Source organism: Apiospora hydei (genome assembly GCF_038363865.1).
Source record: "Apiospora hydei strain CBS 114990 chromosome Unknown utg000005l_segment0_segment0, whole genome shotgun sequence".
NCBI classification, from domain to species: Eukaryota; Fungi; Ascomycota; class Sordariomycetes; order Amphisphaeriales; family Apiosporaceae; genus Apiospora; species Apiospora hydei.
Window position 1 is genome coordinate 5028208 of NW_027117364.1, and position 26778 is coordinate 5054985.

The following is a 26778-nucleotide window of genomic DNA, read 5'->3' on the forward strand; positions in this document are numbered from 1 at the left end:
CCGTTACCCATAGCTATTGAGATGCTGTACCTAAACTTTATTCCACATCCCTATGAAGAACCTATATAAACCCGATATAATGAATAGTTGTTGGGTCTCTCAGACGCCAATTAGGTTTTCTTCCCAGTGAGTCAATGTTGCAATCTAGTCTCAGGCCCCTTTCCGAACCCCTCTTCACAAGCAAGGGCTGGCCAATGGCCACGGCCTTGATCAAAAAGGCCAGTGCGAGCGGTACAACATGATACGAAATGGTATGTTTTACCTCACCCCGTAGTTGTGTTTGCCGCTATGACTTCTAGATCATTTCTTTGCAGAGGCCGATTACAAGTCCTGTCGGGAACGTGGCTCCTAGCGCACACCATAGTGCCTTTGGGTTTGTCCCGAAGAGCCGTGTGGCTCGGAAGAACGGCACAAACCTGCAGCCGGAACTCCCTACTCATAGAAAAGGTTTGATTGTTGATGAGATTGGTTGGGTGTTTTTATGTCCCCAATAACTGTGGAATGGCGGCGATTACCTGTTAAGCCTGCAACTTGTCTTCATAAGCGGCGCGAATATCCACCTTTATCTATTCAATTTCCTGTCCTAATCTATCACGTCTACCCCTAATCATAAAAATAATGGTCAATCTAGTAGCTGCAAAGAAAGCGGCCTCGTGCTTCGTCGGAGCCTGGGGCTTCATCAACTCAACCCTGGTGTGAGTAACTTGCATGACTGTGTTTACGGCACCATTACCACTGGACCTGTTCGAGCTCTCAACCATTAAACACTGCTTACATTGATACACAAGAACACCACCTCCGGCGACATCATCACAGAAGACTGGGCCTACCCCGTCCCCTCGGGCGCGTCCCTGTTTACGCCCAACGGCTACGCCGCCCTGCTCGTCACCGCCAACGACACCACCAAGCCCGACCTGCGGCCCCGGTTCCTGACGCAGAACGACTACGCCTCGGGCAACGACACCGAGTGGGCCAAGATCGGCAAGTACAGCATCGCCGGCGTGGGGCCGTACCACCTGTCCAACGTCACCTGGCCGGGGTACGACTGCGGCGACAAAGGCAAGAAGGCCGAAGTGAAGATGGACGAGGAGTTTGAGGGTCCAGAGGGAATCCAGACGGGGAGTTTCTTCTCGTCGACGCTGCCGAGCCGCGAGGGGCCGTACGAGTTCGCCTTCAAGTTCTACGAGTCCTGCCATGTGTGGAATCTGCACCAGCCTGTCGGTGGGGGTCTGGAGAGAGTCGCGTGGTATGAGAAGCTGCCCGATCAGCAGGTGTACTAGTGGCGGACCTGGGGGTGGTAGACAAACGTCTGATATCATAAGATAACTCATACTCCCTCATGTATACAACTTTTTATCATGCAAGCCAGAGTCGAGAAAGTTAGTAGCCTTTCCCTTTCATCTCAGCCATCACCATCAAATATAAATCCGCACAGTTTGATCCTCCCTGCAAGTACCCAGGCCCATAACCTGCCACTACAGTTCCTCGGATCGCCCTGACGCACGGCTACTGACCATTCCGGAATGCACCGCCGTCGCAATCACACCAACCCATCCACCTCGTCCCCGCTGAGCCGCCCGCCCCTGACCAGCTCCATCGCGAGCCCTGCCTCCCGGCCCGCCCGAAAGCTCTTCTCCATCCGTTCAACCATATCAGCATACTCCATTTCGCCCCTATAGCTGTCAGAGATATGCACCTCGACCGTCCGCAGGTGCGGGAACTCCCCCGCCCGGACCGCGCGCACCACCTCGAGCAGCGCCCGATCCAACGGCGTCGCCGTTTCCCCACCACCGCACCGCGCAAAGCGCACCGTCTCGACCGACTGCGGCAGCATATCACAGACACGGCCCTTGTGTGCCTCGCCAGACGGGTCCGCCGCGCGGAGGACGGTGCCCTCCTCCAAGCAGACGACGTCCTCGCCGAACACGTAGGGCAGGGACACCTCGAGCACCCGGAGCGCGGCGCAAGCGGCGAAGGATATTGGCCCCACGACGCTGGCCTCGGACTTTTCGGGGCCGTACTGGCAGTAGTTGTGGGTGACGGAGAGTTCCTGCAGGGAGGTCTTTTGGTGCTCGATCGATTTCTGGAGCAGGTCGGTTCGGAACTCGGTCCAAGCCCTGTTGTAAATTCGAAACCAGAAGTTAATCAGTGATTGATCTCTCCTGCTCGAAATAGTTCTACTCCGTTGGGTCGGAAGAAAAGAAAGAAAGAAATGAAATAACGATATGGCAGCAGCACGGTTCTACGTACCATACGTGACCCACGTTGTAGTGAAACGTCCGCAGGGCGCGAGGGGCCCTGAGCAAGGCGTCGAGGTGCTCGTGGTGCAGCTGGGAGCAGGGGCCCAGTATTAGCGATTCCAGCGACGACGAGGCCGGCTCCAATAGACGGTAATCCCCTCCGAGCAGCTCTCCGCCGTCCAGGTCGATGTAGCCAGCGCTGTAGACGTGCTTCACGCTCGGCCACCGGGCGGTGAAGTGGGCCACGGCATCCAAGCTCGGGGGTATTTATCCCAGCCGCCTGGTTAAATCACGTATTAGTCTAAGGGGCTGGCTTTGACGGGGTCGTAGCGCATCTATCTCTTTTCAAAGTAGCCGCCGCATCCGGAAGCCGGGTGGGGATCACCTCACCATCCATCTCGACCTCCTCCAGCTCCCTCCAGAACGGCGGCACTGACGCCTGATCAGTGGCCAACCGCCCCATAACCCCCTCAACACCTCAAGCCCGTCGTCCGACCCGAACCCGCAGAACCCGATCGACCTTAGCGCCGCGACGCGGGGCAACAGCAACGCCAGCAGCACACATACATACTGCCCCCAGCTCATCGGGCCCTGGTCCTCGCGCTTGATCACGACGGCCTCCCATGCCAGCGCCACGGGGTTATCGGGCCGTTGTTTCGTGCGCACGAGCGCCAGGAACGGACCTGGGTCAGTGATGGCGGGCGGGCCCTCGACGTGGAAGCGGCGCACGCGCGGCGCGAGGTCGTCGGGTGACGAAAGCACCGTGCGGAGGAAGGCCAGGAACTGGTCGCGCACGCCCTCCTTCTCGTGTTGGTGGCCCACCTTGACCGTGTGGTACAGCACCGGCGTCGCGAGAGCGTGGAAGCGGCGGCTGGCGAGGGCGAGGCGGGCCAGTGACGGCTTGTCTGCGGCGGGGTCTAGGTGGGAGACGATTTGGCCAAGCACTTCCGAAGGGAGATCGGCGAGGAGCTGTAATTGCGCCATTTCGGAGCTTTTCTCGATTTGTGATCTTGGAACGGACTGGGTTCAAAAAGGGGCTCGGTCGGGGCGGGTAAGAGCGGAACCTGTCTCTACCTAGCTTCGATTTTCGGTCAGTATGGCTACATGGTCGACCGGCCAGCTTAAGTAGACAACCCTTCTTGGCAGCTGTACAAAAGACAGGGGCAGTTGCCTAAAGGAATGACGTCATACTCCTGCTGCTGCCTAAACCAATCGAATTCAAGCCGGGGGATTTGTACTGCCAACTACTCGCCGTCAGTATTCGCAGAGTGAACCGCATGTATCGTTCGTTTGCGTGCCCTCGCTTCCCGGCGTCGAGTTAGGATGGGGAGCATGGACTATGGGATATATAGTCGATCAGTACAGCGAACGCAGACGACGTTTTGGGGCAGTGATTATTTCTGCAGGGCTGCCCTGGCATGGATCGAAAACATGTTTTCTATCTCCTTTCATCTCCTCTCAGGGAAGGAGTTATTGAAGAGAAATCATGTATGAAATATACCCCCATCGCTGTATGGATGTTCTGGATGCTGGATTTGAGGTGACTGACTTGTGGATCAAACCTCCTTCCCATGTCCGTGACGATGAATCGTATTGAAATCGACACCAAAGACTATTCGCACTGTGTAGCGCCCCGTGCTTGTGATATGGAAAGTATCTTGAACTAAGATGTATGTATATATATAGTAACATAACAGTCGAACAGTCGTATTGTAGAATTAGCAAGGAGGCCTGGGGACATCCAAGAGCCGCCTTGAAGCCCAAGACCCTTCTTCTCATTTCCGAGGAAATTCAGGGGGGCTGGAAAGGTAATGCCGACAAGAGGATGGGCTTCTCATGAGCCGGATGGCCTCAGAGTAAAATTCACTGGCTGAGGAACTACCAAATGGATAGCCATTCTCAAAGCAGGCAACACGTCCCACCAGTCCCATTCATCAGTACTTACAGCTACTTACTAAGTTAGGACCCTTGTAGTAAACAAAGATCCTTCCTATGAGGAACCAGTCACGACAGGCTAGGGCCAAAGCGTCAAACATGACAAAGGACTCGACCGGAGAGGGCATCTCGATGACTAGCTATATGCGCGCGTCATGAGGAGGTGGTGAGAACAGGAAACATGCACCACGTTTGTACGTATCATATGCAAACCTCCCCCTTTTACTCCGATTGGAGCGCATCCGCCAGCAGCGGGTTCTCCCGCACCAGGTTCTCTACCGGCAAGAACAACTCCTGCGCGCCGCTCTCCCTATTGGCCATGGCGCTGATCTCCTGCCAGCTCTTCCAGGCCCACCCCCTCGCATTTGCTCGGTTCTAGCCTCTGGATGAAAGGAGGGAAATAGAACCCAAATTATTAGTTGAGTGGTCGTGCACAGTGTTTTCGACGAGGAGGGGGTTGAGCCACCGCATACATTGTGGCCACAAGAATATGTGATGACAAATCCTCAGATACAATTTCCGAAAAGGGGGAAAAGAAAAGTGCCAAACTCACTTGGGGCTGCTGCTGAGCATCTACGCGCTCGCATTTCATGAAGACGGTGACGTAGTGCTTCCCCAGTTCGGGAAATTTGTCGTTGGTGAGGCCGACAACCCTGCCGGCCCGAATCCGCAAACCCGTCTCCTCGAGCGTCTCGCGCTCCACGCAGGCGGCGAACTCCTCGCCCTGCTCCAAGTGCCCGCCTGGGAATCCCCAGTGACCTGGATATTAATAAGGAATTAGTAAGGTTGGTGAACCTAAAAACGGGACGGGATGATGAACTAGGCGCGGAAATAAGTTTTGGCTGGGGACGTAGAACGGGCCAGACCATGCAGACGGGAGAAAACAAGAGAATCGGATTTTCCTTGGTATCTTAAGCTTGTTTACTTGCCTTTACCCAGGGCGCTAAGCCGGCGTCCTACCAGTACGCATCCTCCCTCGTCGGTGATGATGGCAAAGATGCCCACGCGGGGGTGCAGGCCGTTGCACGCCATGGATCACTGACGGGAGTCCACAAAAAGCCGTATTCGAATTGATATATAATCAAAAAGGCAGTGTTGGGCGGGAGTATTGGAGGGTGATTGGCGGTTTGTGTTTGGCAGCCTTGTGGACGAGACGGGATTTGGTTTTTTGGGAATTTGATGCGAAGAAGGCCATCTGAAAATCCCATCCCGTCTGTCGCTGAACCTAAGGGGAAATAAGCGCCTGCCGCCACTGCCTCTGGGAGGATGCGCAATCCTGCCCAGCCAATGCATGTCAATGCTACCCAAATACCGGATAAGGAATTAGGTTCCTTGGCTCATGCAGCGCGGTCACGATCGACCTCTGCGCTGTGGGGAACTTAGGGTGGGCTTCGTGTACATAGTCTGTGGCTATTGGGCATGCGTCGTGTGTCAGGGGTCGGGTTGTGCACCATAGCCTAACAGCGCATAACAGAGCTGACCACAAACCTGCATACATTGTGCAGACCGCCCCATTAGTAACCCCGTATTTCGATAGACAGCTGCAGCCGGGGAAGAGTGGGCTCTCATCACGGGGTCAGGGGTGTTCATCCTTCCTCCCATGCGAAACAATGGTGAATGGCCGCAACGGGAGGGGAAAGACCGCAGGGGAGCTCCATTGATTCCAGGACAACCCCTCCAGCGTCTTCGAGAGATGAGATGAAAAGGCACCGTCCATTTGTCCTCGCTAGCAAATGCAAACTTTGGACTAAACAGGCCAAAGGAAAGCATAATTCACGAGTCACGAGAGTTCTCATTTCCCGGCTCGGTTTCGCATAATGGGTTCATCGTTCAGCATCCAGACAGCAGCTGGCAGCCCAGGGACGCTTTTCCCTTCATCATTGGATCTTTTCACCGCCAAAAACACCCAATTGGATCTGGATCAGTAAGTCTCCCCCCTGTCCCATGTGAGAATCCTTCGTCACGGTATGCCTCTTTCGATCTTCGTCCCTTAGCTAAGTGTTGTGTTGTCGTGGTAGAACTCATTATGTCCCGGGAAAGAGGATGCGTCCTCGGAACGAGGCGACTGTAGAGAACCACACCATGGGCGCCTCGCTTCCCCGGTATCTGGAGATCAAAGTCCACCAGGCGGTCCTGGAGCGGGCATACGACGAAATAGTCGTCCGAGGCCGCTATGCCCGCCACGAAGCGTCGTCGCCGGGCTCGGGCTCGATTGCTTTCGACGGGGAAAAGAGGGACAAGCCGTTTAACTGGGAGCGGCCAACAGCCCGGGTCGAGGGCCAGACGCTGTACATCGAGTGCTTCCCGGGCTATGACCACGTGGAGCACTATGCCGAGATCATTGCCGACTACCTGAAGATCAGAGAGAGACAGGGCGAGGTCGGTGACCATAAACTGACGCCGTCTTCTCGGGTTTTCTTTGAGCCGGCATCATGCTCAGACACACAGATGGCGTTGCAGTCCACCAACCTCGGCGGATTCCCTGGTGAGGGCGTGGACACGGTGATCCTCGGGCTGGTCTGGCACCTTCCACGATTGACGGGCTCAGACACCGAGTGGAGTGGGGACGGCCCGTGGCAGTGGATAGTCAAGTCGTTTGGGGAGCGGCGCGTAGCCTTTCTGGGGTTCCGTCCGGCGTTCTGGGGTGACATATCGGGCGAGGTGGTGCACACACTGGCGTCGCGGTTCGGTATAAAGGAGGTGTTGTACTTGGGAAAGCTAGGAGCACTGCAGCCCGAGGTGGCGCCCAACATGTGGCTGGCAACGGGGGGTAGGTCGCTGGTGCACGGGCGAGTGGTACAGTGGGAGAGCGCGCTGAACGAGTCCGTCAAGCGCCGCGGGACCGGCTCCGTCATTGTGGGGACGCACGTCACCCTGGGGAGCGTATTGCATGAAACCAAGAGCTGGCACGCCCAGCTGGTCGGCGAGGTCGACTTCGTGGACCCCGAGATCGGCATGATGGCCCAGGCCGCTGTGCGTAGCGGCGTCCGGTACGGCTACCTGCACATGATCACGGACAACCTGGGCCGCAAGTACGACGAAGACTTGTCAAATGAGAGAAAGGAGAGCGTCCTCCAACATCGTGCAAGGCTGCACCAGGTGGTTCAGGACGTGGTCGAAGATCACCTTTGGACAGCCCCTTAGCAGCGGCGCGAAGCAAATCAGCTGCGGGGACTGCTTCAATTGCCGATTTTCCCGCCGTCCCTGCTGGGTCCTTAATTAGAAAACAAGCCCATTATGGGAAGAGGAACAATTTACTTACAATGTATCGTCTTTTCGATGTAGACAGATAGTCGGACGAAGCTCAAACGGAGGCAGAGAGAGGCAACTCGTGGAAATTCCGGCCCGGGAACCTTTGTTTGATGGCTAAGCAAGAATACTCTCTCCGATGTCGTGACTCGGTTACTTTCCCAAAATAAAACAGATAAAACCCTCAGCTGCAGACAATATATGCACCATCGTGAATGTAACTCACGCTATGCATCTAGAAATGCAGGAGTCTTTGGCGAGACTAGGGCCGCAGGGGTTGTGTATTTGGTAGGGTGACACACAACTGGCGAGAAGGCCGATCCTGGTATGGCCAGAGTGCATCGATATCGGCCCGGAAGTGTATGGTGGCAGTGGTTCATCTAATTCTCACTTGCGGATCGAATCAAGATGGTATTGCAGGACCAGGTGGTGTGCGGGTAATTAACGATGTACGGCCAGAGGAAATACCCGGGTGGCCCGTCTGGATGGAAGGACATGAGACAAGCAGCTCTTCCCGACTACCGCCATACCTGTGCATGCCACACACACAGCGTAGATCTTTGGACAGGGTCTTGCTGCCGCCAAGTGGGACGCTTGAGGGCCTGAACGTCATGTATAGTAGGGGGAGGTCTGTGGGGGAGCTGCGCAATGCTGTGCCGTGTAAACGGCAAGCTGATCCCTCGCTGGGCAGCAAAGCGCGTGAGCACAGTTTATACTGGCAGTAGCTCCCGGATCGAACCAGCCGGTTGATCGCATCTGCATACCATGATGTGATTATTGTGATGGAGTCACCACCCAGGCGCTTGTTGGTTCGAGTTGGGCGAACAGGCGCCCTGTATTCTATGTACACACACGGCCGTTGCGCCAAGAAGCGACCCAATGGCTACCAATACCAGGCCACGCCAGGAGTTCTGGACCCAGCAGGATGGTACGGTTAGCTGCTGTTGCTGTACATACTTCTGGGACCATGAGGCACGAACCATGGGGACCAGCGGCCGCAGAGCCGATAGTGTCTGGACAGTTGGTCAGTGGTGGCTGAGGCCAAAGGAAAGAGGCCAGCAGGCCGTAGCCGGCATGATTGACATGGAAGTTCCCCTAATGCCATACGGGCCATGGGATCAGGAGGGAATGCTGGTACGGTTGTGCAGGATTGCCTCCAAGTTTCGGGCCTGTGCTCCGGCAAAAGTCGTTAGGACGGGTCGATGGCCTTGGAGGAACTTGGCAACTGGTCTTGTTTCTCTCTGGACCCCCTTAGCCCGGGCTGAAACCAATGGGGCGATCTATTTCCCCAAGGCGAGAAGGATGGTGTGTGGTGCGCGAGTGTGTGATGGGCGACTTCAGGTGTGCGTGCGCGTACCAACCATCTCTGGTGATAGGTTGGCTCTTTCTGGGTAACGACGACAAGCTTTTGGGCCGATGAGTGTCTGCATGGCTGTTGCACTGTACCCGACGTGGCTTGCAGAAGTGGTGGTGGTACAGCGCGCAGAGGTGGCAGAGCTGGCAGGGATGGCAGGGACGATTTTCAATGTTGTCTGCCAAAAGCTGAGCAACATCGGATCGGGCCTACCTAACCAAAAACCAAACAGACATTCCGCTTGGAGATGTATCTTGATGCTTTCCGCTTAGCCGCTTGCCGAGAAGAAAAAGCCTCATCAGGAATTCCAATGCCAGATAGGGCTTCGATGGTGATTGATCTGATCAGTTCAGCTTTCTGTTGCGTGTCAGGCGATTGCTCGTGTTCAGATTGATGAGTCGCGAGTTGTTACAGTTCATGTCAGTGTGTTTGGTGTCTTGCACGCCGCAGGTACAGAGGTACATGCAAAGACACAACTTTTCGAAGGCCCCACCCTCTCCACGTTTCTGGAAAGAGCATCTCTCCCCAGGCGGGTTCTAGGCACTGGGTTCTAGGTTCTAGCCTTCTAGCCTTCTAGGCTCTACGTAGTAACCTAGGGTCCTCCATTGAAGATCTCCATTGTTTCTCCTTACTTCCCTCCCTGCCACCTTCCACCCAAGCACCAAGTCCCCAAGCTTTGGTCGCTCTGTCCAATTCAACCGTCGCTAGTGCCTGTCTCATCGCGGGCAACGATTCCCAAATAAAACAGGCGCTGCTACGGTGAAGGGCCTGGGCAAAACCACCTGGCTACTGTAGTTCCCGTGCCCCTGGCAAATCTCACATCCACTTGAACCGCTCGCCTGTCATTGGCGCATTTCTATTCTACCCGAATTTGCCGGCCAATTTAACCGGGCCTATCCTGCCACCTTGTCGCTCGAGGTCCCCCAACAGCCTGCGCTGGCATGGGTGTCCTGGCCTGCATACCTGCTCACTCATCCCGCCTCCCGACCTCACTTGCGCTGGTCCAGAGAGGGACAAATCCAGAATCGCAGACTTGGCGGTCTCGCGCCACCTCGACTTCTCAACTAGCCTGGCCATCCGTCCTCCATGAGTCGAGAATGGTGCCATTGCTTCCCGTTGATCGTCGCTGCGTTCACACACGTGCCCATTGTCAGCCTGACAGGAAAGGATTCCCGTTTGGTTCCCATCTTGGTCGTGGTCAAGTGCCCTTGGCGGCCGGGCAATTGAGTTGGTGTTGATGGGTAAATACACGGGATGGTTAGGTACGGTCAGTGCACTTTGGGGGTGACTTCTAGTGAAGTCTACCTCTACCTGCCTATTACCTAAGGCTAACTTGGTAAACTAACGGGTGGCTGTCAACGTCGAAACCCACTACGAACTTGAGGGGATCCGAAGTCTCACGTCCATGGTCACTGATCTGGTTGGCCGAGTCAGTTAGATTGTGGCTTGCATCCTCGAGATGTGTCTAACCACGCGCCTGCGTCAGGACGCTGATTACACCGTCATGCCACTTTCCGTTCGTTATATTGATCATTACGGGAATCTGGGTGCATCTGTCTTTTCAGCTCAGCTGCCTTAGCTAAGCTGGGGCTTTCATTCCACGCGGTAGGCGGCCTAGACGGTCCGACTTCCATCCCCATGGGCAAGGGGCGCAGGTCTGGGGAAGGGTGGGAGAGAAAACGAAGACTATTCCCCATTTCGCTTCTACCACCCATCAACAGCTGACTGTGCCTCCACTGCAGTACATACATGTCCGCCGAAAAGAGCATAGCCCAGAGTCGCCTCGGTTGGTCGGCGGCCCTCTCCAATTCCTTCTTGCTAATCCCCTCGTCCCATTCGGCGAAGCTGAGGCGCCCTTGACACGCAGAGGTCCAGACTCGGAACCGGGACTAAGTCGCTCGCTCGTTGGCCCACGGCTCGACAACCATTGCACGGCTGCGGCCTGCCCCCTGCCCAATATCGCCGCACACCCCTGCCTACTCCAGATTGCCCTCCCCGCCTCCAATGCAACCAATCCGGCTCAGGGTCTCCCCGGGGCACCTCAGGATATATGGACGAACATTTCCCTGCATTCACATGAACCCTTTCTCTTGAATTCCCCATCCGAGTCTCAACGCCTCAATAGAGTGGCCTCGTGTGCCCCCTGACTTGAACGCCTTCTGAAACTATTCCAAAGGTCATCCAGCCCGTCGGGTTCATCGCCAGCCAGAATGGTTGCCATCGCGACTCCCCACGTGGGGGCCAAGGGTCAAGCCAGCCAGAAGCTGGTCGTTGCCCAAGAGGAAGCCCCAGAGTTCGAGAGAGTGCACTGGATGAAGGAACCCCATCTGCGGAAGCTCTACGCATGCTGCTTCATCCTCATGCTCGCCTCGGCCACCACCGGTTACGATGGGTAAGTGCATGCTTGCCGGATCTCCTCCCCAGTCTCAACGCATCCACAGTACACTGACACCTCGCCGCCACCCGACAGCTCTCTCATCAACGTATCCCAACAGATCCCACTGTGGAAGAAGTACCTGCCAGAGGTTGACGAGGAAGCCGACCAGAATTCCGAAAGCTGGTTGGGTCTCCTCGTCAACATGATGAACATTGGAAGTATTGTCAGCTTCTTCATCACGTGAGTATACCTACAGCAAGACATATTGCCGGCTCACCCCCCCTTTTCTTAGAGGTTACTGAAGCTGACCCAAACAGCCCCTATGTCGCCGACAACTATGGCCGAAGGCTCGCCATTGCCATTGGCTGCGTCTTCATGGTCCTTGGCGGTTGCCTGTCGGCCTTTGCCAATGGCTACGGCAGTGAGTCAAACCCGTCACTAAACATAACGTCTTACCATATGGCTGACTTTAGGGCTCTCAGTGTTCATCGCCGGCCGGTTCCTCCTCGGGTTCGGAAACAGCTTTGCGCAGATGGCCTCGCCCCTGCTGCTTACCGAGATTTGCCACCCCCAGCACCGTGGTCCTCTGACCGCCGTCTACAACTGTCTCTGGAACGCTGGCTCTTTGATCGTGTCCTGCATCGGCTGGGGCACTGCCACTGTTAACAACGACTGGTCCTGGCGATCCATCACCTTCATCCAAGTTGTGCCCTCTGTGGTCCAGCTGGCCTTCATCTGGTGGATCCCGGAATCCCCTCGATTCCTCCTGCACAAGGACCGCAGCGACGAGGCTCTGCACATGCTGGCCAAGTACCATTCCGGTGGCGATGTGAACAACGCGACCGTCCAATTCGAGTTCCAAGAGATTCGCGAGACCATGCGCCTAGAGAAGGAGGCCAACCGCAACGTCGGCTATGCTGACTTCCTAAAGACCAAGGGCAACCGCTGGAGACTGGCAATTCTCATCTCTCTCGGCATCATCTCCCAGTACAGCGGTAATGCTCTGTTCTCCAACTACATCAATGCCGTCTACAAGGGTGCCGGTATCACTGGAGTCAACCAGCAGCTCGGTGTAAGTTGATCTCCCATGTGCCTTGTCTTTCTCTTCTTCCATCATCCTTGGATCACTCTACTAAGAGTAGCTGCTGACGGATTGTTGTAGCTTTCCACTGGCAAGACCATCCTGGACCTGTTCGTTACCATCGGGGCCGCCATGACAGTCGACTACTTTGGCCGCCGGCCCCTCTTCCTGCTCTCGGCCGGTGGCATGTGCGCGTCGTTCCTGGTTTGGACCATCATCGGTGCCATCTACGAGAACTCTGGTGAGACCAACATGTCGGCCGGGTATGCCCAGATCCCCTTCGTCTGGTTCTTCGGCATCTTCTACGATATTGGTTTCTCTGGTCTGCTCATTGCCTACGCCCTCGAGATCCTGCCATTCAAGCTCCGTGCCAAGGGCATGACGATCATGAACATTGTCGTCCAGGCCGTTCTCGCCATCGGCAACCAGACCAATCTGCTGGCTTGGAACAGGCTGCCCAACCACTGGAACTTCATGCTGTTCTACACTGTACGTCAACCCTCGCATCCTCCTAGTGTTTGATTCATACATGAAACCCCTTTACTGACTACTACCCTCCCCGATAGCTCTGGGACTTTGTTGAATTCGTCTTTGTCTACTTCTTCTACGTCGAGACCAAGGGCCCGACCCTCGAGGAGATCGCCAAGATCTTCGACGGTACCGATGCTGTCGTCGCCGACGTCAACCTCCACCAGGTCGAGAAGGACATCCACCCAAGTCCACGAGGAGGAGATCCTGGAGAAGGACATGCACTCGCCCAAATCGGCTATTTGAGAAACACGATTGATACCCCCATCATCCCACGCCCCTCGTTTACGCTACACGACCACCCATACGAACTCCAACGAAAATGAACAAAAAAGCCGAAACAGGCGGTACCAAACTATGATAATAACACGAAGGCTATATATCTGATGGAACGAGAGGTGGATATTTTACTATTTTAGCTGTTATCTAAATAATAAGCGCTATCCATATTCGCTTCTTTGTCCACCTTGGGTGTTGATCCTCCTGTGTGTACCATCTTCAAGCACTGAATAGAGTTGAACATACCCCTGTCATATTATCATAGTCCTTGATTCTCTTAACCATGTCGACTTTGTCGTGTTTTGTTTGCTTAGATTGCTCTCTCATCTGGAATTCCAGTAAGAGTAGGCGGACTGGAATTGTTTAGCTGGTTAGATCTGTACTACCCTTTCATAGTAGTCCATCTCCCTTTCTCCCCATCTTCGGATATGCTTTCTTTCTTTTTTTTTCTTTTCTTTTCGTTTAACTGCATTGTAGCCCTGCCTGCTGCTTACGTCTTACCCAATTGAGTCTCCTTGATCAACTTTGTTGATCACATCGCGACCTACGTCTGCATCGATCTACGCACTCACGCCCTCGCTCATTAGCAGATCCACCATGGAAGACAGCCCGTCCTTCTTAGCCGCCTCCATAGCCGCCCCGCCCGTCCGAGGCGTATCCAGGCGCGCCCCGCGCTCGCGCAAGAGGCGGAAGATGTCCGACCTCTCCAACACAACCGCTGCCGCGATCGGCAATAGCGACGGGTCCCCTCCCCTCTACATCTACATCCCCCGCTCCCGCGCTGTTCGGGTCGGCGCCGTAGTCCAGCAGCAGCCGGACGACGTCGATCCGGCCCGCGCGCACGGCTTCCAAGAGCGGCGTGCAGGCTTGGTTTGCGGACACGGTCGGGTCTACATAGTTGACGTCCATGCCACCGCCGCCGGTATCTCTATCCAGCAGCATACGGACGATTGCCTCCTCCCGGCCGCGGATGGCGGCGAGCATGTTCCAGTACAGTCCGAGCGGTCCGCCGGACTCGGGATGGTCGACCAGCCTGAACTCCTTACCGTCGCCGCCCTCGGCCTCGGCCCGGCTCTTGGCCTTGTGGAGCAGGTGCCGAAACAGGTCGACCCGCCCGCCGACGGTGCACCCCGTCAGCGCGATGCCGAGATGGTACGTGAACGGCCGGCCGATGTGCCGCTCCACGAGCGAGCGGGCGCGCTCGAACAGGTCCGGCCAGGGATGCTGGTCAGCTCGCACCGGAGGGTGCCGAGGCAGGGCAGGGCGTCGCCCATGGCGAGCGCCCACTCGAGGACCGCGCGGTGGCGGCCGCCGCCTTGTTTCAGGGCGGTGCCGAGGACGATGTGGCCGTAGGCGTGCTCGCGGTATTCTTCGCGCGGCCTTGGCTCTTCGCCGTCTAGAGACGACAGCCCCTCGTTCAGGGCGCCCAGGACGGTCTCGATCATCTGGATGTCGCCTTGGATCGCGGCCGCCTGCAGCGGGTGCAGGAAGACGCTGCCCATATCCGTGCCCCCGCCCGGACCGTACTCGTCCAGCGGGTGGGGGGAATCGCAGGCCGTCGTCCGCCACGAGCCGCTGCACGTAGGCCGTCTCGCCGAGCCAGACCGCGGCGATCGCGATGTCGGCGCGCAAGCCCGCGTCCGAGTCCGCGGTGCTGGCGGTCTCCTCCTCCTTTTCGCGGCCCAGGAGCAGCCCTCGTCCGTCGGCTTGCATGGTTATTTTGCGCCGCGGCCAGAGGGGAGCAGGTCTTCGAGGCATTTCTTGACGGCATCCTCGTCCGCATCATCGCCCGTGACGCCGCCGTCGCCGGTGTCGATCCGACTGACGGCCTGAGCGGCGCGATGAACACGGCCTAGGGTCGAGTGCGGAGACTGCTCTCGCAGCGCATGGGCGACGAAGAACGGGAGAATCTGGCGGCCCCATTCGTTTCGGAAACGTCCGTGCTCGGACTCACCATCACCACCAGGCCCGAGCGAGACTTGCTCGAGGAGTCTGGTCAGGTCGCCATCGTTGATGACCTGATCGACGACGAGACGGTGGAGAATGCGCGGTTGGAAGAGAGTTTCATCGATGCAAGTCTTGAATTGACCTTTATATTCGGTTAATCAAGGGGCGGAGACGGCAGCGACGCAGTCCGCAGGGCCAACTGTCGATGCATTCTGGAGTGAGTGGGTGCTTACGGTTCACCAGTCGCAAGCGCATGGCCCGTTTGAAACTCCGGGATAAGATGAAGTACTCGAACATGAGATGTACGAGCTCGGTGGGAAGATTGAAGAGGTCCATGTTTGGTAGGCGGTTGCAGTCGTTTATGTTGTCGTCGCTGTTGCGCAGAGGGCAGGCCTGTTAAAACAGGTGCACAATGAGAGAGAGAGAGAGAGAGGAAAGAAGAGGGGTTTGAAGTTTGAATGTCATGTCTTGTACCGTCGGACGTAAGTAGGTATTTATTACTTCTCATTATACTGTTTCGGAATAGTGTCCACGATGAAACACGGCATATCCCGCGTCGCGCCAAGGCGCTGAAACCGACCCATCATCCACAGTATCATCCCTGAAGGCTGCCAACGGTCAATTATTCCGTTTTACCTTAGGTTTTCCTATTTCGTTTCCAAGCAGCACATTCTGGTACGCCTTTAACAATCCAAGTGACCAATGAAGTGATCAGGATTCCCTCTGCGAGTAAATCCAGCTATTTTGCTCCTCCGCACGTGCCGGGTCCCAACGCCCGATCACCGCGCCGGGCGGGTGATCGCCATGTAGATACTGCTGGCGCGTGGTGGTGCAGTTAGCCCCGTCCCCGCCCGAGCGGTTGTCGTCGCCGCCGCCGCCGCCAACGAAGCACCGCCACATCCACTCGTCCGGCCTCCGGCACGGCCCCAGCTGGTGGTACGTGGTAACCAAGATGTCCCACGCCCCCTGCCGCGGGAAGGGGCAGCGGTCCAGTTTGAATCTGTAGTCGGTCAGGCACGTGTCGCAGTACCCGGTGGCGTCGGACCGCTCGAGCGGCCGGTGCTCCCGCACCAGCCGCAGCTCGGGCAGGCGCCGGGAGTCCAGGTGGGCGCAGAACCGCAGGCGCTGCTGGTCCATCTCAAGCAATTGGTGGTGGAATCGGTACCACGTCCCACTCAGGATAAGTAGGTACCGAGCCTTTATAAAGACCTGACCGTCCAGGACGGCCATGGTCGGCCAGGCGGACCACAGCCCGAACTGTCCCGACTGCAGGATCCCCGTCGGCAGGCCCCGCCCCTTCCCGTAAAGGTACTCGTTCATGACGAGCTGGAAATGGTGGAAGCCAAAGTGCCAGGCCCCGATGCTGTGGGGACGCTGCTGGCAAGGCGGAAGCGCGACTCGGGCTTGGTCGAATGCGAGTTTCCAGTTTTTGGAGTAGCGGTGGAGGCGGGCACAGTCCCAGCAGTAGTAGAAGCGGTCGCTGAGGTCTCGCTCGAGCGGCTGGTGCTTGAAGATTTCCATGGCCGCTCTGCAAGTTAACCCTAGGTAGGCGCCGGTCTCTGCTGGCAAGTGATCCTGAATTGTCATGATCACGTCCAGTGGCAGGTTCGTGAAGGCGGAACTCGGTTGGTGGGAAATTCTCTTCGACGGCACCAGCTGGCCTGCTTGCTGGGTCTCGGGGACCTGGTCGATCACTTTCATGATGTTCTTGTACCGAGGAGATGCTGGCATGATATGGGTGTGTAGACTTGATGGTAAAGAGACGGTTTTCGTTTCTCGTGAATTGATCTAAAACTATTCAACGAGTTTGAAGCCCAGCTCGAGGATCTCGCTAGTTATATAGGTTCCACCAGCTGGTGCCGTTGCTCAGCTGGGAGTTGGGGCCAACGTATCAGGCCTCTAGGCTATGCAGCGTGGTTGTAATAAAACCAACTCGCATTTGAGTCATTAGTTGGCCTACGCTACGCAGGTCCGTCGTCTCGAGGGACTTTTCCTGACAAGACTATAGGTAGCCCCTGAGTAACAGCTACTGCTGTATAAGTAGTTTTCCTGCCGTGATATCCATCCATTCTGGATTTGATTCATATATCTTTACGAGCTTACTGAGCCAAATGATAGTGTCGAAAACAAATATACACATTGATTATTCGCCGCCCCCCTGAAACTGCTCTCACGGTGGGCCACAAGGCAGCCTGACTATAAGGTTTCAACAGAACCTGTAACCGGGGCAAGAAAGCCTTCCGTGACCGAGGAGCACAGTCCAGAAACAGGCCTCGGGCTTAGAAAACAGAGTAGGTACTTAAGCCGATTTACACCTAGATCCCCCAAGGAAGCAGCGGAGATAGGCGTTGAGTTACTCAACGGCAAAATGTATAAATCTCATGGTGTGTTGAGTCCGTTGCTCCACTCCCTTCCACTCTTTTTGTCGGTTTCCCAGTTCGAGCCCCGTAGGAAGCATCTGTTTTTATTTTTTATTTTTATTTTTTATTTTTATTTTTCTTCTTATTCTATTCTTGTCCTACCATTTCCCCTTCTCTTGCAGTCAGTCCACTCATGCTAGCAACGCGAAATTGCTTTTATTTACCCCCTTCATAACGTATTTATTTTTGACTAGAGCTGTCAGCATATATTGATCTGGTATTGTCCTCCACCTGCCGGGAATAACCCTCGCCAGTCTTCCAAGTTCACTCCTTTCGTGCGAAACCAACCTACTTCATCAACCTCCTTAACTACACATCACCTGTTTTGCGAGCACCTCACCAAAATACTGCCACTCCAAGTAAATTGACCAGCCTTGCGTGTTCCTATACCAAAATTTATCAATTGCCAATACCCATGCCTGTCAAGTGACTCTCCAATTGGTTTTGTCAATTTAAACAAAAGTCTCGGGCCGAGAAGCAATGCGCTTGACCTCTTGCGAGATGTCTCGGTCCTCAAACCATTACTCTCTTTTGACTTGATTCGGCGGTTGGGACGCGATGTCTGCTCTCCTAATACTGAGTGACGGAGAGAAGACAAATATGCGTTAAGATGATTGCTCTAGGCCTCTCTCTCACACTCGTTCACCATATTTACTCTCCCGCGTTGTTGAGGTTCCAGTGCGACATCTCCTGTGCAGTCCGAGCAATGGGCAAGCAATGTCAAGATCTTGATGGGTGATGTTCGACATAAATTAATGACTGCCGCGTTTGACGTGTCTCTGAAGCCCAATGAAGATTTCCAGTTCTATCCGCAAGAGCATGAATGGCGTTTCACCTCCACTTGACATATATATTGTGCTTGCTGCGTTGGAGCTGTGGTGGCCATAGTAAGATGCGAAAGGGGGTTGAAGGATTGGAGGCCAAAATCGGAGACCCAATCCTCCAGTTCAAAAGGGGACATTAAAGACAAGACATGAGACTGGGGGCGGAACATGCTTACTGCATATTTCTTTTCCCGACGGGGCCACTCTTTCCTCCTAGATCCGGCTCTCGGTCCCGAGAACCGACTCCAAGCCTTCGCTTTTTGATCTGATGTACAGTGGATTGACAGGTTATTCGAACCATCTCCGCTATTGTTCCATTTTATCCGCTTCGGAAGAAAAGCAAGAAGCACAGGTGCAGGATCGATCTGCCTCCTTGTGTTGTTCAATACAATAGATCCCACCACCTGTTCCACAGAGGCGGCGAAGGAGGAAATCAGAACCACCTTCTTGCCTTACAGGCTGCATAAACGAGATTCTCAGCGCATGCATGCGTGCATGATGTCAAGGCGTCTGCGCATTCGCATCTGGGGCGCGTACCAAAAATACCCCTCTTCAGGCTCAAAGTCGGAGCATGATCATCAGTCTTTGCAGTCACTACTAATCCAGGCAGTATTCGACTGACAGGTACTATTCCGACCCATGATGTATCACCATCTGTTCCCGCCAAGATATCACGCCTCGGGATGAGACAATTGGGCGAGAGAACGGAAAACATATCAGCACGTGAAAGGGCAATCAATGTCGGGGTTCCATATCCCAGTAGTACGAGTGACGCACGCTGGCTCCTCCTTCCGGCCAGTAGGTAAATAGGTACCTTAGACGATGGGTCATCCATCAGTCAGTGCGGAGATAACCAACAATTCTTCAGCGGCATAACCGCGGCAATCTCGAATGGCCTTTGATGGTTCCTCGGTTGCTAATCCTTCCCAGAACCCGCAATCATCTCCGGGCGGGGTGCGCTTCTCCCCTCTGGGCGCTCATGCTCGGTTCGGTTGGGCTGGGTGTGACGAAGAACGAGAACGGTGAACCCCCAGCCGCGGCGGGCGTTCGCCGAGCGCGGCGATTGGCCCACGAACGTCTCGGGCCGAGATGCTGTCGACTCGATTCGGCGGCCAGCGAGGGGCTCTCTGCTTTTGGTCTCGCTGGTCCGCAAAATGTGACAAGGACGGGCAAACTGGGGGTCGGGCAGGCACAAAAAACCGGGGTCTGTCAAAGTCACAATATTGCAACCCTTCCCGACCCCTCACTGCAACGTCTCCGATTGGGTCGATTGGGGGACCATGGCAGACATGCACCTTCCGGGCGAGTTGCATATCTACATCAACTTCGAAGAGGTTTAGTGAAGCGAGAGATGGCAGATTTGGGGGCGGATTCGGTGGGTTGGGGGCAGCCTTTTAATAGATTGCTCCTTCGTCGGTATCTCGCAGTGACCGCTTGAGCTGGAGCTTCTTCTCCATGCCCAACCCACCCAACCCATCCCTCCCTTCATAGCGTTCAGCCTGTTCTTGCGTGTTACACCAACAAAGCCTTCGTGCTGAGCCCTCAACTACATCATGGGGCCACATCAAGCGCGGTCCAAAGGCCAGCAATATGCCACCAACTTCTCGACGGGGAATTGTGATAACCGTCAACTAACATCCTCATCTTATCCCGCCGAATACGCCTTCGAATATGACCCCGATGGAATCATCAGTCAACAGACCCAAACAATGAACGGCCGCCCCATGGCAGACGACGCCATGTTCGGTCCTCAGCCATCAGATACTCCCTTCGACTTCGTAACATCAAATCAGTCGCAATGGCAGTCTCATCCCGGACCCGAATCATATTACCCGTCTCCGCCTCAGATCTTCCCGGTTGGCGACGACTACAGCAATCTAGCCTATCCCGTAGACCCCCTCACGAACCAAGATCGGAATAGTGCTGCTACCGGGACCCAGCAGCCCGGTCTCTTACCTCTTGGCAGCGGCGCCAGCAACAGCACTTACCGTCCCATTGCTCCGGCACCTCCTGTACCCCAGATACCCCACCACCACCAACAGCACGCAGCAAACGTCGCCGCCGCCGCACCTATAGGCTCTAATTGGCAACATGTTCAGCAGCAGCAGCAGCAGCAGCAACGGACAAATAGTAGCGGAAGACCACAACAACATCAGATCCCGATCCGCCTCGACATCTCCAGCTTCCCCAACGAAGTCGTCTTCGACGAGCACGGCCGTACCTTCCAGGCATACCGGCAGGACGGGTACTACCTCCCCAACGACCCGCAGGAGCAGGACCGGCTCGACTTCCAGCACGAGGTCTACAAGACCCTGACCGAGGGCCGGCTGTACCTCGCGCCCCTCCAGAAACCTCCCCGTAGCGTTTTGGACCTGGGCACGGGCACCGGCATCTGGGCCAACGAGTTCGCCCACCAGCACCCGCAGGCCCCAGGTCCTGGGGACCGACCTCACCATGATCCAGCCCACGCACAGGCCGCTCCCGCCCAACGTGTCGTATATCAAGGAGGACGCCGAGGAGGACGAGTGGAGCGTTCCGTTGGGGTTCGATTTCATCCACGCCCGGGAGCTTTTACATGTCGATCAAGGACCATATGAAGGTTTTGCGGAATAGTATGTTTTTTTGTCACATCTTCTCTACTTGCTGGGTGACTTGAAGAACCAGGAGGAAGGATTGATTCCTACAGAAGTACGCCGGCAAACTGACCAGGCAACCCCCTCGCAGTATACAAACACCTCGCCCCGGGCGGCTGGATCGAAATCCAAGACGTGCGCGTCTCCTTCCACTCCTACGACGGCACGAGCCAAGGCTCGGCCCTGGAGCGGCACTGCCAGCTCTTCGGCGAAGGGCTCACGCGGCTCGGGCGCGACATCACGGCGCTGGACCGGTATCGCACCATGATCGCCGACGTCGGGTTCGTCGAGTCGTCCATCCGCGAGCACATTATCCCCGTCCCCTGCAGCGACTGGCCAGAGGGGGCCGCCAACCGGCACTACCGCTGGGCCGGCCTGTTCCAGGCTGTCAACATCTTGCAGGTCGTCAACTGCGTCACCAACAAGGTGATTCAGGTCGCTGGCGTGTCCGAGGGCGAGAACAGGCGGCTCGCGGCGGATGTTGAGCGGGAGCTGGTCAGCAAGCGGGTGCATGGGTACTGGCCGTATCATGTGATATACGCCCAGAAGCCGTGGTGACAGCAGCCAGGCTCGAGTACTGACTGGGACTGGGACTGTGTGGTAGGCTAGGGTAGACATTTACTGGGGAACCTCACCCGCGTGGGGGCGAAGGAGAGGTTCGTGTGGGTTAGGGGCGTTCCGGGATCAGAAGCCGGCATGGGATTCACGATGCTCAACACTACCTCACGTAACATTTAACATTCAAGACGAACGAACAGGTTCCACAGACTTACAAGCGTGCCAGTCGGAAAGTGTGCCCTCTCCCCGTATTATCGCGTCCCCCCACCTTATGCCTCCACTTGGGCCATTGCTGTGCCGTAGAGGATTGCTGTGCCGTATGCCAGAATGCTGATCCTCGTCGAAATAGCCTGATCTTTGCCGGATCTCTCGTTTTCCGCAAAGAGTGGACGAACACGGTCTCTAGTCAGTACTGTATTCAGTCAAGGGCGGCGAGGTGCATACTCCTTTTGGTCCGGCAATCGATGAGCTTATCTGCATGCTTGTTCGTGATATCGCAACAAGGTCTCCATATTTTGTCATGTCGAAAGCAACCCCGGGGACCCTCCCTTGTCACTGCCGGACCAAGCGTCCAATGGCATTGGTTGCCGGCTGCCGACTATGCAACGTAAATGTGACGGCAACTGTTGGTGATTTCGTTGAGTGAGCATCTGCACTAAACACGTAATCCGGCGGGCCACCGAGCCTGTCTAGTCTCGAGTCTGGACTTACGTTTTAGGAAACATCGATCCACCGTTTGCCCACGGACCATGCTCAGATCTTCACAAGGAGGCACTCGCAAACTCCTGCCGGATATCAAAAGTCGTTGGTGGTGTCCTTGATGGTGTTGACGATGGGATGAAGAAGAGGAGGATGGTTGCACTCGGACTCGGCCCGATAATACCAAGACCCAGCCATGCCCAATTGGCGTCTGGACCCCCAGTCTCCCTTGCCCGCATTCGGATGTGCTTCCGCTGGTGTGGGTATGATTCCGCACCCTAGTCGTTTCGTGCCTGTCAATCACATGCAGTATGGGGGCACGACGACCGTTCAACGAGTTTTGCAGTCGTACCACTACCACGACAGCCATTCAACCTCACCGAGAAAGCAAACAATTCGGACGCGAATTCCTGACCAGGTTCTCAATCCGCTGCTTCTCAACTCGGATTGATCTGCAGATCTAGTACCGTTCCGGAAATCTCTGCAGGCTGTTGACAGCAGCGGGGGAGTGACCGTCTAACTTCCAGTCGTTCGAGCGCTAGATCAAGGGTCCGGCTTCACGGGTCACGCTAGGAGTGCGATGACCGCAGACCAGAACGCAGGATTGCCGGGAACAATGCCTGCCCCGGACGTAGTTGACGCCAGGCAAGCCGCCGAGGTCATCCTCGCGGCCGACCCGAAGCTGATGCCGGAGGTCATCAGCCCCGACCGCGAGATCACAGGCAAATCGATCCTGGAGGACGACTCGATCGAGATCGACGGGCGCAAGTTCCAGGGCTACAAGGAGGACCGCTACTTCCTCCCCAACGACCCCGAGGAGCAGGACCGGCTCGACATGCAGCACGCCATGATGACGGCCCTGCTCGACAACCGGCTCAGCTGCTCGCCGAACCACGACCCGTCCAAAGTCCTCGACATCGCGACGGGCACGGGCATCTGGCCCATCGAGTTCGCGCAGGAGCACCCGGACGCCGAGGTCGTCGGGACGGACCTCAGCTTGATCCAGCCGGAGGCGGAGTACCTGCCGCCCAACGTCTCGTTCGTGAAGGAGGATGCAGAGGACGATGAGTGGACTATCCCCAAGGACTTTGACCTGATCCATCTGCGCGCCGTCTACACGGCCATCAAGGACCACGGCAAGCTGATCAGGAAGATGTACGAGCACCTCGCGCCCGGCGGCTGGGTCGAAGTCGTCGAGGCGCGGCCCGAGGTGCTGTCGTTCGACGGCTCCAGCGTCGGCTCGGGCGTCGAGCGCTTCGGGCACATGGTGTCGGCGGGCCTGACGCGGCTGGGCCGGGACGCGTTCGCCATCACGCAGTACAAGGACCTGATGCGCGAGGCCGGGTTCGTCGAGTACCGCGAGACGGTGCTGCCGCTGCCGACGAGCGGGTGGCCGAAGGAGACGCGCTACAAGATGGCGGGGCGGTACCAGGGGGCCAATGTCAAGCAGGCGCTGCTGAGCGGGACGATGCACCGGCTGTTCCGGGCGGCGGGACTGGGCGAGGAGGAGATCGAGCGGGATATTGCGCGGGCGGTCCAGGAGATCGAGTACAATATTGTGCATGGGTATTACCCGATACACGTCGTGCACGCTCGCAAGCCGCCATTGTGAAGGAGCCTTGGAAGTCAATACGAAAATATAGAGATCGGCTAATTGGAAATACCCGGTTCGTTCTTGAGAGGTGTGATTAACATGTACTTTGCCGCAGCGCTATTTTTCTCATCTTCAATTCGATGCCGAGTCAACGCGGCTACGGTAGTCCAACACATGACACATATTCCAAGAAGCTACCAAGAACGTACGCCATCATGGGATACAGTAAATCGCAATGAAAGCAGATGGAATTCGGTTGCACTTTCCATCCGAATATTTGACGTAGCTAACACCTAAATAATTTTGCACGCAAACACCCAGGGTACTCCATGCGCCTTCCTGGCTGCAAGTATGGCAACTTCCACCGTCTTGATTTGAGGTTTGAGCATCAAACGGTTGTTGAAACAACACCAAGATCGACTGCTCAATCCGACATAAAAGTACGGAGCTCCAATAAATGCACTTCCAGACCTGACCGACACACGTCGAGCATTCCACACATCATGCGACGGTAGATATAACCTTACACTCGATCCCTCGCCGTTGTCGCCATGTCCTACAGCCCAAGCGACGACCGACGGCGCTCTGCCCCCACCTTCTTCACCCGCCTCGGCTTCTTCAAGCGCAAGCCCAAGGGCGACCAGATCGACTACCGCAACCGCTGGCCGACCGTCACGACGCTGGTCGAGCAACGCTCCGAGTCCGGCTTCTTCAGCAACAGCGACACGAAGCCGCCCAACAAGCCGGCCAAGGTCAAGGCGCTCGAGACCGCCTCCGTGCCCCTGCGATGGCTGCACCACCGACTCGAGAGCGTCCAGGACCACCTCGACCACAGCATCGAGGTCGCCGAAGCCAAGGCCCTCAAGCGGGCGAGCCTGCCGGAGAAGCCCACCAAGCCGGGCGAGAGCACGCACCCCTACGACACGGGAGTTGAGACGCACACTCGAGAGGACGCCGCCAAGGAAGAACGCGTGAAGGAGTCGACCGGCACGGTTCTGCAATTCGAGACGAATATCACGGCGAAGGCGTCGCCGCCTCCATCCTCGCTGAACAAGTGGCGGCTGCCATTTACGGGCGCTTCCAAGGCCGGGCAAGGCCGTCAGCTCCAAACGGGATCACCGCGACCATCGTCGGGGCATTCCACCATGATGGGCCCCGACGAAGAAGATATCACCGCCGGTGCAGTGCCGCAGTCTCAGTGGATAAGTGCCAAGGGCCGACGACCCACCAAATTCCCGGAGAGGAAGGCATCAGCCTCCGCAAGCACCACTGGTCGCCGAACTTCCTCCGGCGGCGGGAAGAGAACTGGAACCAGCCACGCCACCGAAAGCCCGAAAGCGTCTCCGGACTCGTTCCCACATCACAAGAAGCACCTACAAGGTCCGAGACGCGAGTCGGCTGCAAGCAGCGCAAGACCTACCTCCTCCAGCAGAGTATCAACCCCCAGAACGGTGACACCAAGCCAATCGACGGACACAGCAGCTGCATCTCAGCAGACGGCCCGTCGCTTCAGCGGTCAGCTTGCCCAGGCTGTGGGACTTCTCAGCCCGCAGTCGCGGGAGCCGCACGACGAGCGCCAACCGCGGGATGGAGCATGCTCAGCAACAACAGAAGTGCGACGGCAGGAAGACATCAGCCACCAGCCCGCAGGATCAACGTGAAGACCCCATGGGTGCATCAGCTGCTCCAGCGGCGGCGCCGGCAGCGACGTCGTCTGCATCACCCCCCGAGATGTCTCCGAGCTCGTTCAGGTCGCCCAAGTCGGGCGCGTTCCGACACCTCCTTAACGTGGTCAAGGGCGGTGTGCCGCCGAGTCGGGCTATGAGCCCGCTCAGCATGAACGGGGACTAATGAGAGACTGGGGACTGGACTGGGGAAGAGCAAGTGAGGTGAAGGCAGCTGGAGTGGCAGAGAGAAACGTGGTAACAACTGCATGCTAGTGCGGAGTTTGGTGTTGGTGGTGAAATCGATGGCTACCAAGCTACCTACTACCGGGTTAGGAGGAGACCCCTGGAGGAATCCCGTCGCTAGCAGGCCTCAGTGGGCTGGACTGGAACAGGACCGAGGTAATGATTGTTTCGACTTTGGGCAACGGAGGCAGAGCTTCTGGCAGAGACACACAGATAACATAATTAGGAAGTAGATGTATCATAATAATGGAGTTTGGTACTCAATGCGAAGAGCCCGAAATGTCGCAGAGCTGCCATCCAATAATAGCGTTCGAGGCGTTCGGGTAAGAAGATGCTGACGGCATGGTCAAGAGAAGCGGACTATGATGTACGAGAATGCGAATACATCCAGACGCTTTCGCCGAACGGCACCTCGATAGTCACTGGCTGCAATTGACCGCCAGAAGCATTGACGAAACATTCCTAACTATTAGCAAATTCGCCGGAGAGTCTGTAGCGAAACCGCCGTCAGGAACGAGGGCGGCAAGGCGGAGATTTCTGGAGATGGTGTCTGATATGCACTGGATCTGCGCCCGGAAATAACTGACAAGCTTCTTCTAGAAGATACACTACGCCCTAGGCTCCAGTGTTTGGTGACGTAAGAAATCCGCCCGATCCGTGGTCTTTGCAGTGGTGCGGGCGGTTTTCCGCAGGGGCTCAACGCAAATTCCAGCACTGAATCCCCCAAAAGCCCCAATGAGGAGCGCTAAGATGGAGAGCTCAGATGGGCTAGATGGAGATAAAGAAGATCCAACCATGTAACGTAGGGATGTAGGTACGACATCCAACTCCACACACACAGCTATCCGCCCGTCTGTGAGACCAGATCCGGCAAGCTTGGAGATTTGGGCTTACCAAGCGGTCAGATTTTGTGAGAGCGAGCAGAAAATTGTCCTACCGGCAGTCACTGCACGCCGGTACAGACCCCGGCCCAGTGATGCTATAGGCGAAGGATCGTAATAACCACTACGCAAGCCTGTAACCTTGAGAGACCCTCTTTTGTTTCCGATGGATGCATCCTTGGATCTCAGTTCAGGACGCGGGACCCTTTAAGCAGAGAGGTTTCCCTCCTTCATCCACCTTGGCGTTCTCTTGAAAACTTCTTGACTTC

The 26778-nt window shown here is 56.2% G+C and overlaps 11 protein-coding genes across 11 annotated transcripts; 6 read left to right on the forward strand and 5 right to left on the reverse strand.

The window, feature by feature from the left end:
* Positions 1-618: 618 nt before the first annotated feature.
* PG997_007091 (uncharacterized protein) lies at positions 619-1280 on the forward strand (the record flags this gene model as incomplete). The annotated part of the gene is made up of 2 exons (XM_066811406.1): positions 619-693; positions 789-1280. 2 exons carry the CDS (start codon positions 619-621, stop codon positions 1278-1280), a joined length of 567 nt encoding a protein of 188 aa, XP_066670329.1.
* A 260-nt stretch (positions 1281-1540) lies between these two features.
* PG997_007092 (uncharacterized protein) lies at positions 1541-3224 on the reverse strand (the record flags this gene model as incomplete). Its single annotated transcript, XM_066811407.1, has 3 exons — positions 1541-2117; positions 2251-2496; positions 2707-3224. The coding sequence occupies 3 exons, from the start codon at positions 3222-3224 to the stop codon at positions 1541-1543; spliced, it is 1341 nt and encodes a 446-aa protein (XP_066670330.1).
* Positions 3225-4397: 1173 nt separating this feature from the next.
* On the reverse strand, positions 4398-5207 carry PG997_007093 (uncharacterized protein; the record flags this gene model as incomplete). The annotated part of the gene is made up of 3 exons (XM_066811408.1): positions 4398-4550; positions 4729-4934; positions 5111-5207. 3 exons carry the CDS (start codon positions 5205-5207, stop codon positions 4398-4400), a joined length of 456 nt encoding a protein of 151 aa, XP_066670331.1.
* A 1050-nt stretch (positions 5208-6257) lies between these two features.
* PG997_007094 (uncharacterized protein) lies at positions 6258-7319 on the forward strand (the record flags this gene model as incomplete). The annotated part of the gene is made up of 1 exon (XM_066811409.1): positions 6258-7319. One exon carries the CDS (start codon positions 6258-6260, stop codon positions 7317-7319), a length of 1062 nt encoding a protein of 353 aa, XP_066670332.1.
* A 3669-nt stretch (positions 7320-10988) lies between these two features.
* Positions 10989-13090, forward strand: PG997_007095 (sugar transporter-like protein; the record flags this gene model as incomplete). Its single annotated transcript, XM_066811410.1, has 6 exons — positions 10989-11170; positions 11249-11395; positions 11473-11576; positions 11629-12227; positions 12318-12725; positions 12803-13090. 6 exons carry the CDS (start codon positions 10989-10991, stop codon positions 13088-13090), a joined length of 1728 nt encoding a protein of 575 aa, XP_066670333.1.
* Positions 13091-13661: 571 nt separating this feature from the next.
* Positions 13662-14756, reverse strand: PG997_007096 (uncharacterized protein; the record flags this gene model as incomplete). Its single annotated transcript, XM_066811411.1, has 3 exons — positions 13662-14267; positions 14339-14569; positions 14625-14756. 3 exons carry the CDS (start codon positions 14754-14756, stop codon positions 13662-13664), a joined length of 969 nt encoding a protein of 322 aa, XP_066670334.1.
* Positions 14757-14758: 2 nt separating this feature from the next.
* PG997_007097 (uncharacterized protein) lies at positions 14759-15326 on the reverse strand (the record flags this gene model as incomplete). The annotated part of the gene is made up of 2 exons (XM_066811412.1): positions 14759-15132; positions 15224-15326. 2 exons carry the CDS (start codon positions 15324-15326, stop codon positions 14759-14761), a joined length of 477 nt encoding a protein of 158 aa, XP_066670335.1.
* Positions 15327-15701: 375 nt separating this feature from the next.
* On the reverse strand, positions 15702-16721 carry PG997_007098 (uncharacterized protein; the record flags this gene model as incomplete). Its single annotated transcript, XM_066811413.1, has 1 exon — positions 15702-16721. One exon carries the CDS (start codon positions 16719-16721, stop codon positions 15702-15704), a length of 1020 nt encoding a protein of 339 aa, XP_066670336.1.
* Positions 16722-19787: 3066 nt separating this feature from the next.
* PG997_007099 (S-adenosyl-L-methionine-dependent methyltransferase) lies at positions 19788-21425 on the forward strand (the record flags this gene model as incomplete). Its single annotated transcript, XM_066811414.1, has 3 exons — positions 19788-20638; positions 20661-20833; positions 20959-21425. The coding sequence occupies 3 exons, from the start codon at positions 19788-19790 to the stop codon at positions 21423-21425; spliced, it is 1491 nt and encodes a 496-aa protein (XP_066670337.1).
* A 1315-nt stretch (positions 21426-22740) lies between these two features.
* PG997_007100 (S-adenosyl-L-methionine-dependent methyltransferase) lies at positions 22741-23736 on the forward strand (the record flags this gene model as incomplete). The annotated part of the gene is made up of 1 exon (XM_066811415.1): positions 22741-23736. The coding sequence occupies one exon, from the start codon at positions 22741-22743 to the stop codon at positions 23734-23736; it is 996 nt and encodes a 331-aa protein (XP_066670338.1).
* Positions 23737-24269: 533 nt separating this feature from the next.
* On the forward strand, positions 24270-25379 carry PG997_007101 (uncharacterized protein; the record flags this gene model as incomplete). Its single annotated transcript, XM_066811416.1, has 1 exon — positions 24270-25379. The coding sequence occupies one exon, from the start codon at positions 24270-24272 to the stop codon at positions 25377-25379; it is 1110 nt and encodes a 369-aa protein (XP_066670339.1).
* Between the last annotated feature and the right edge of the window lie 1399 nt (positions 25380-26778).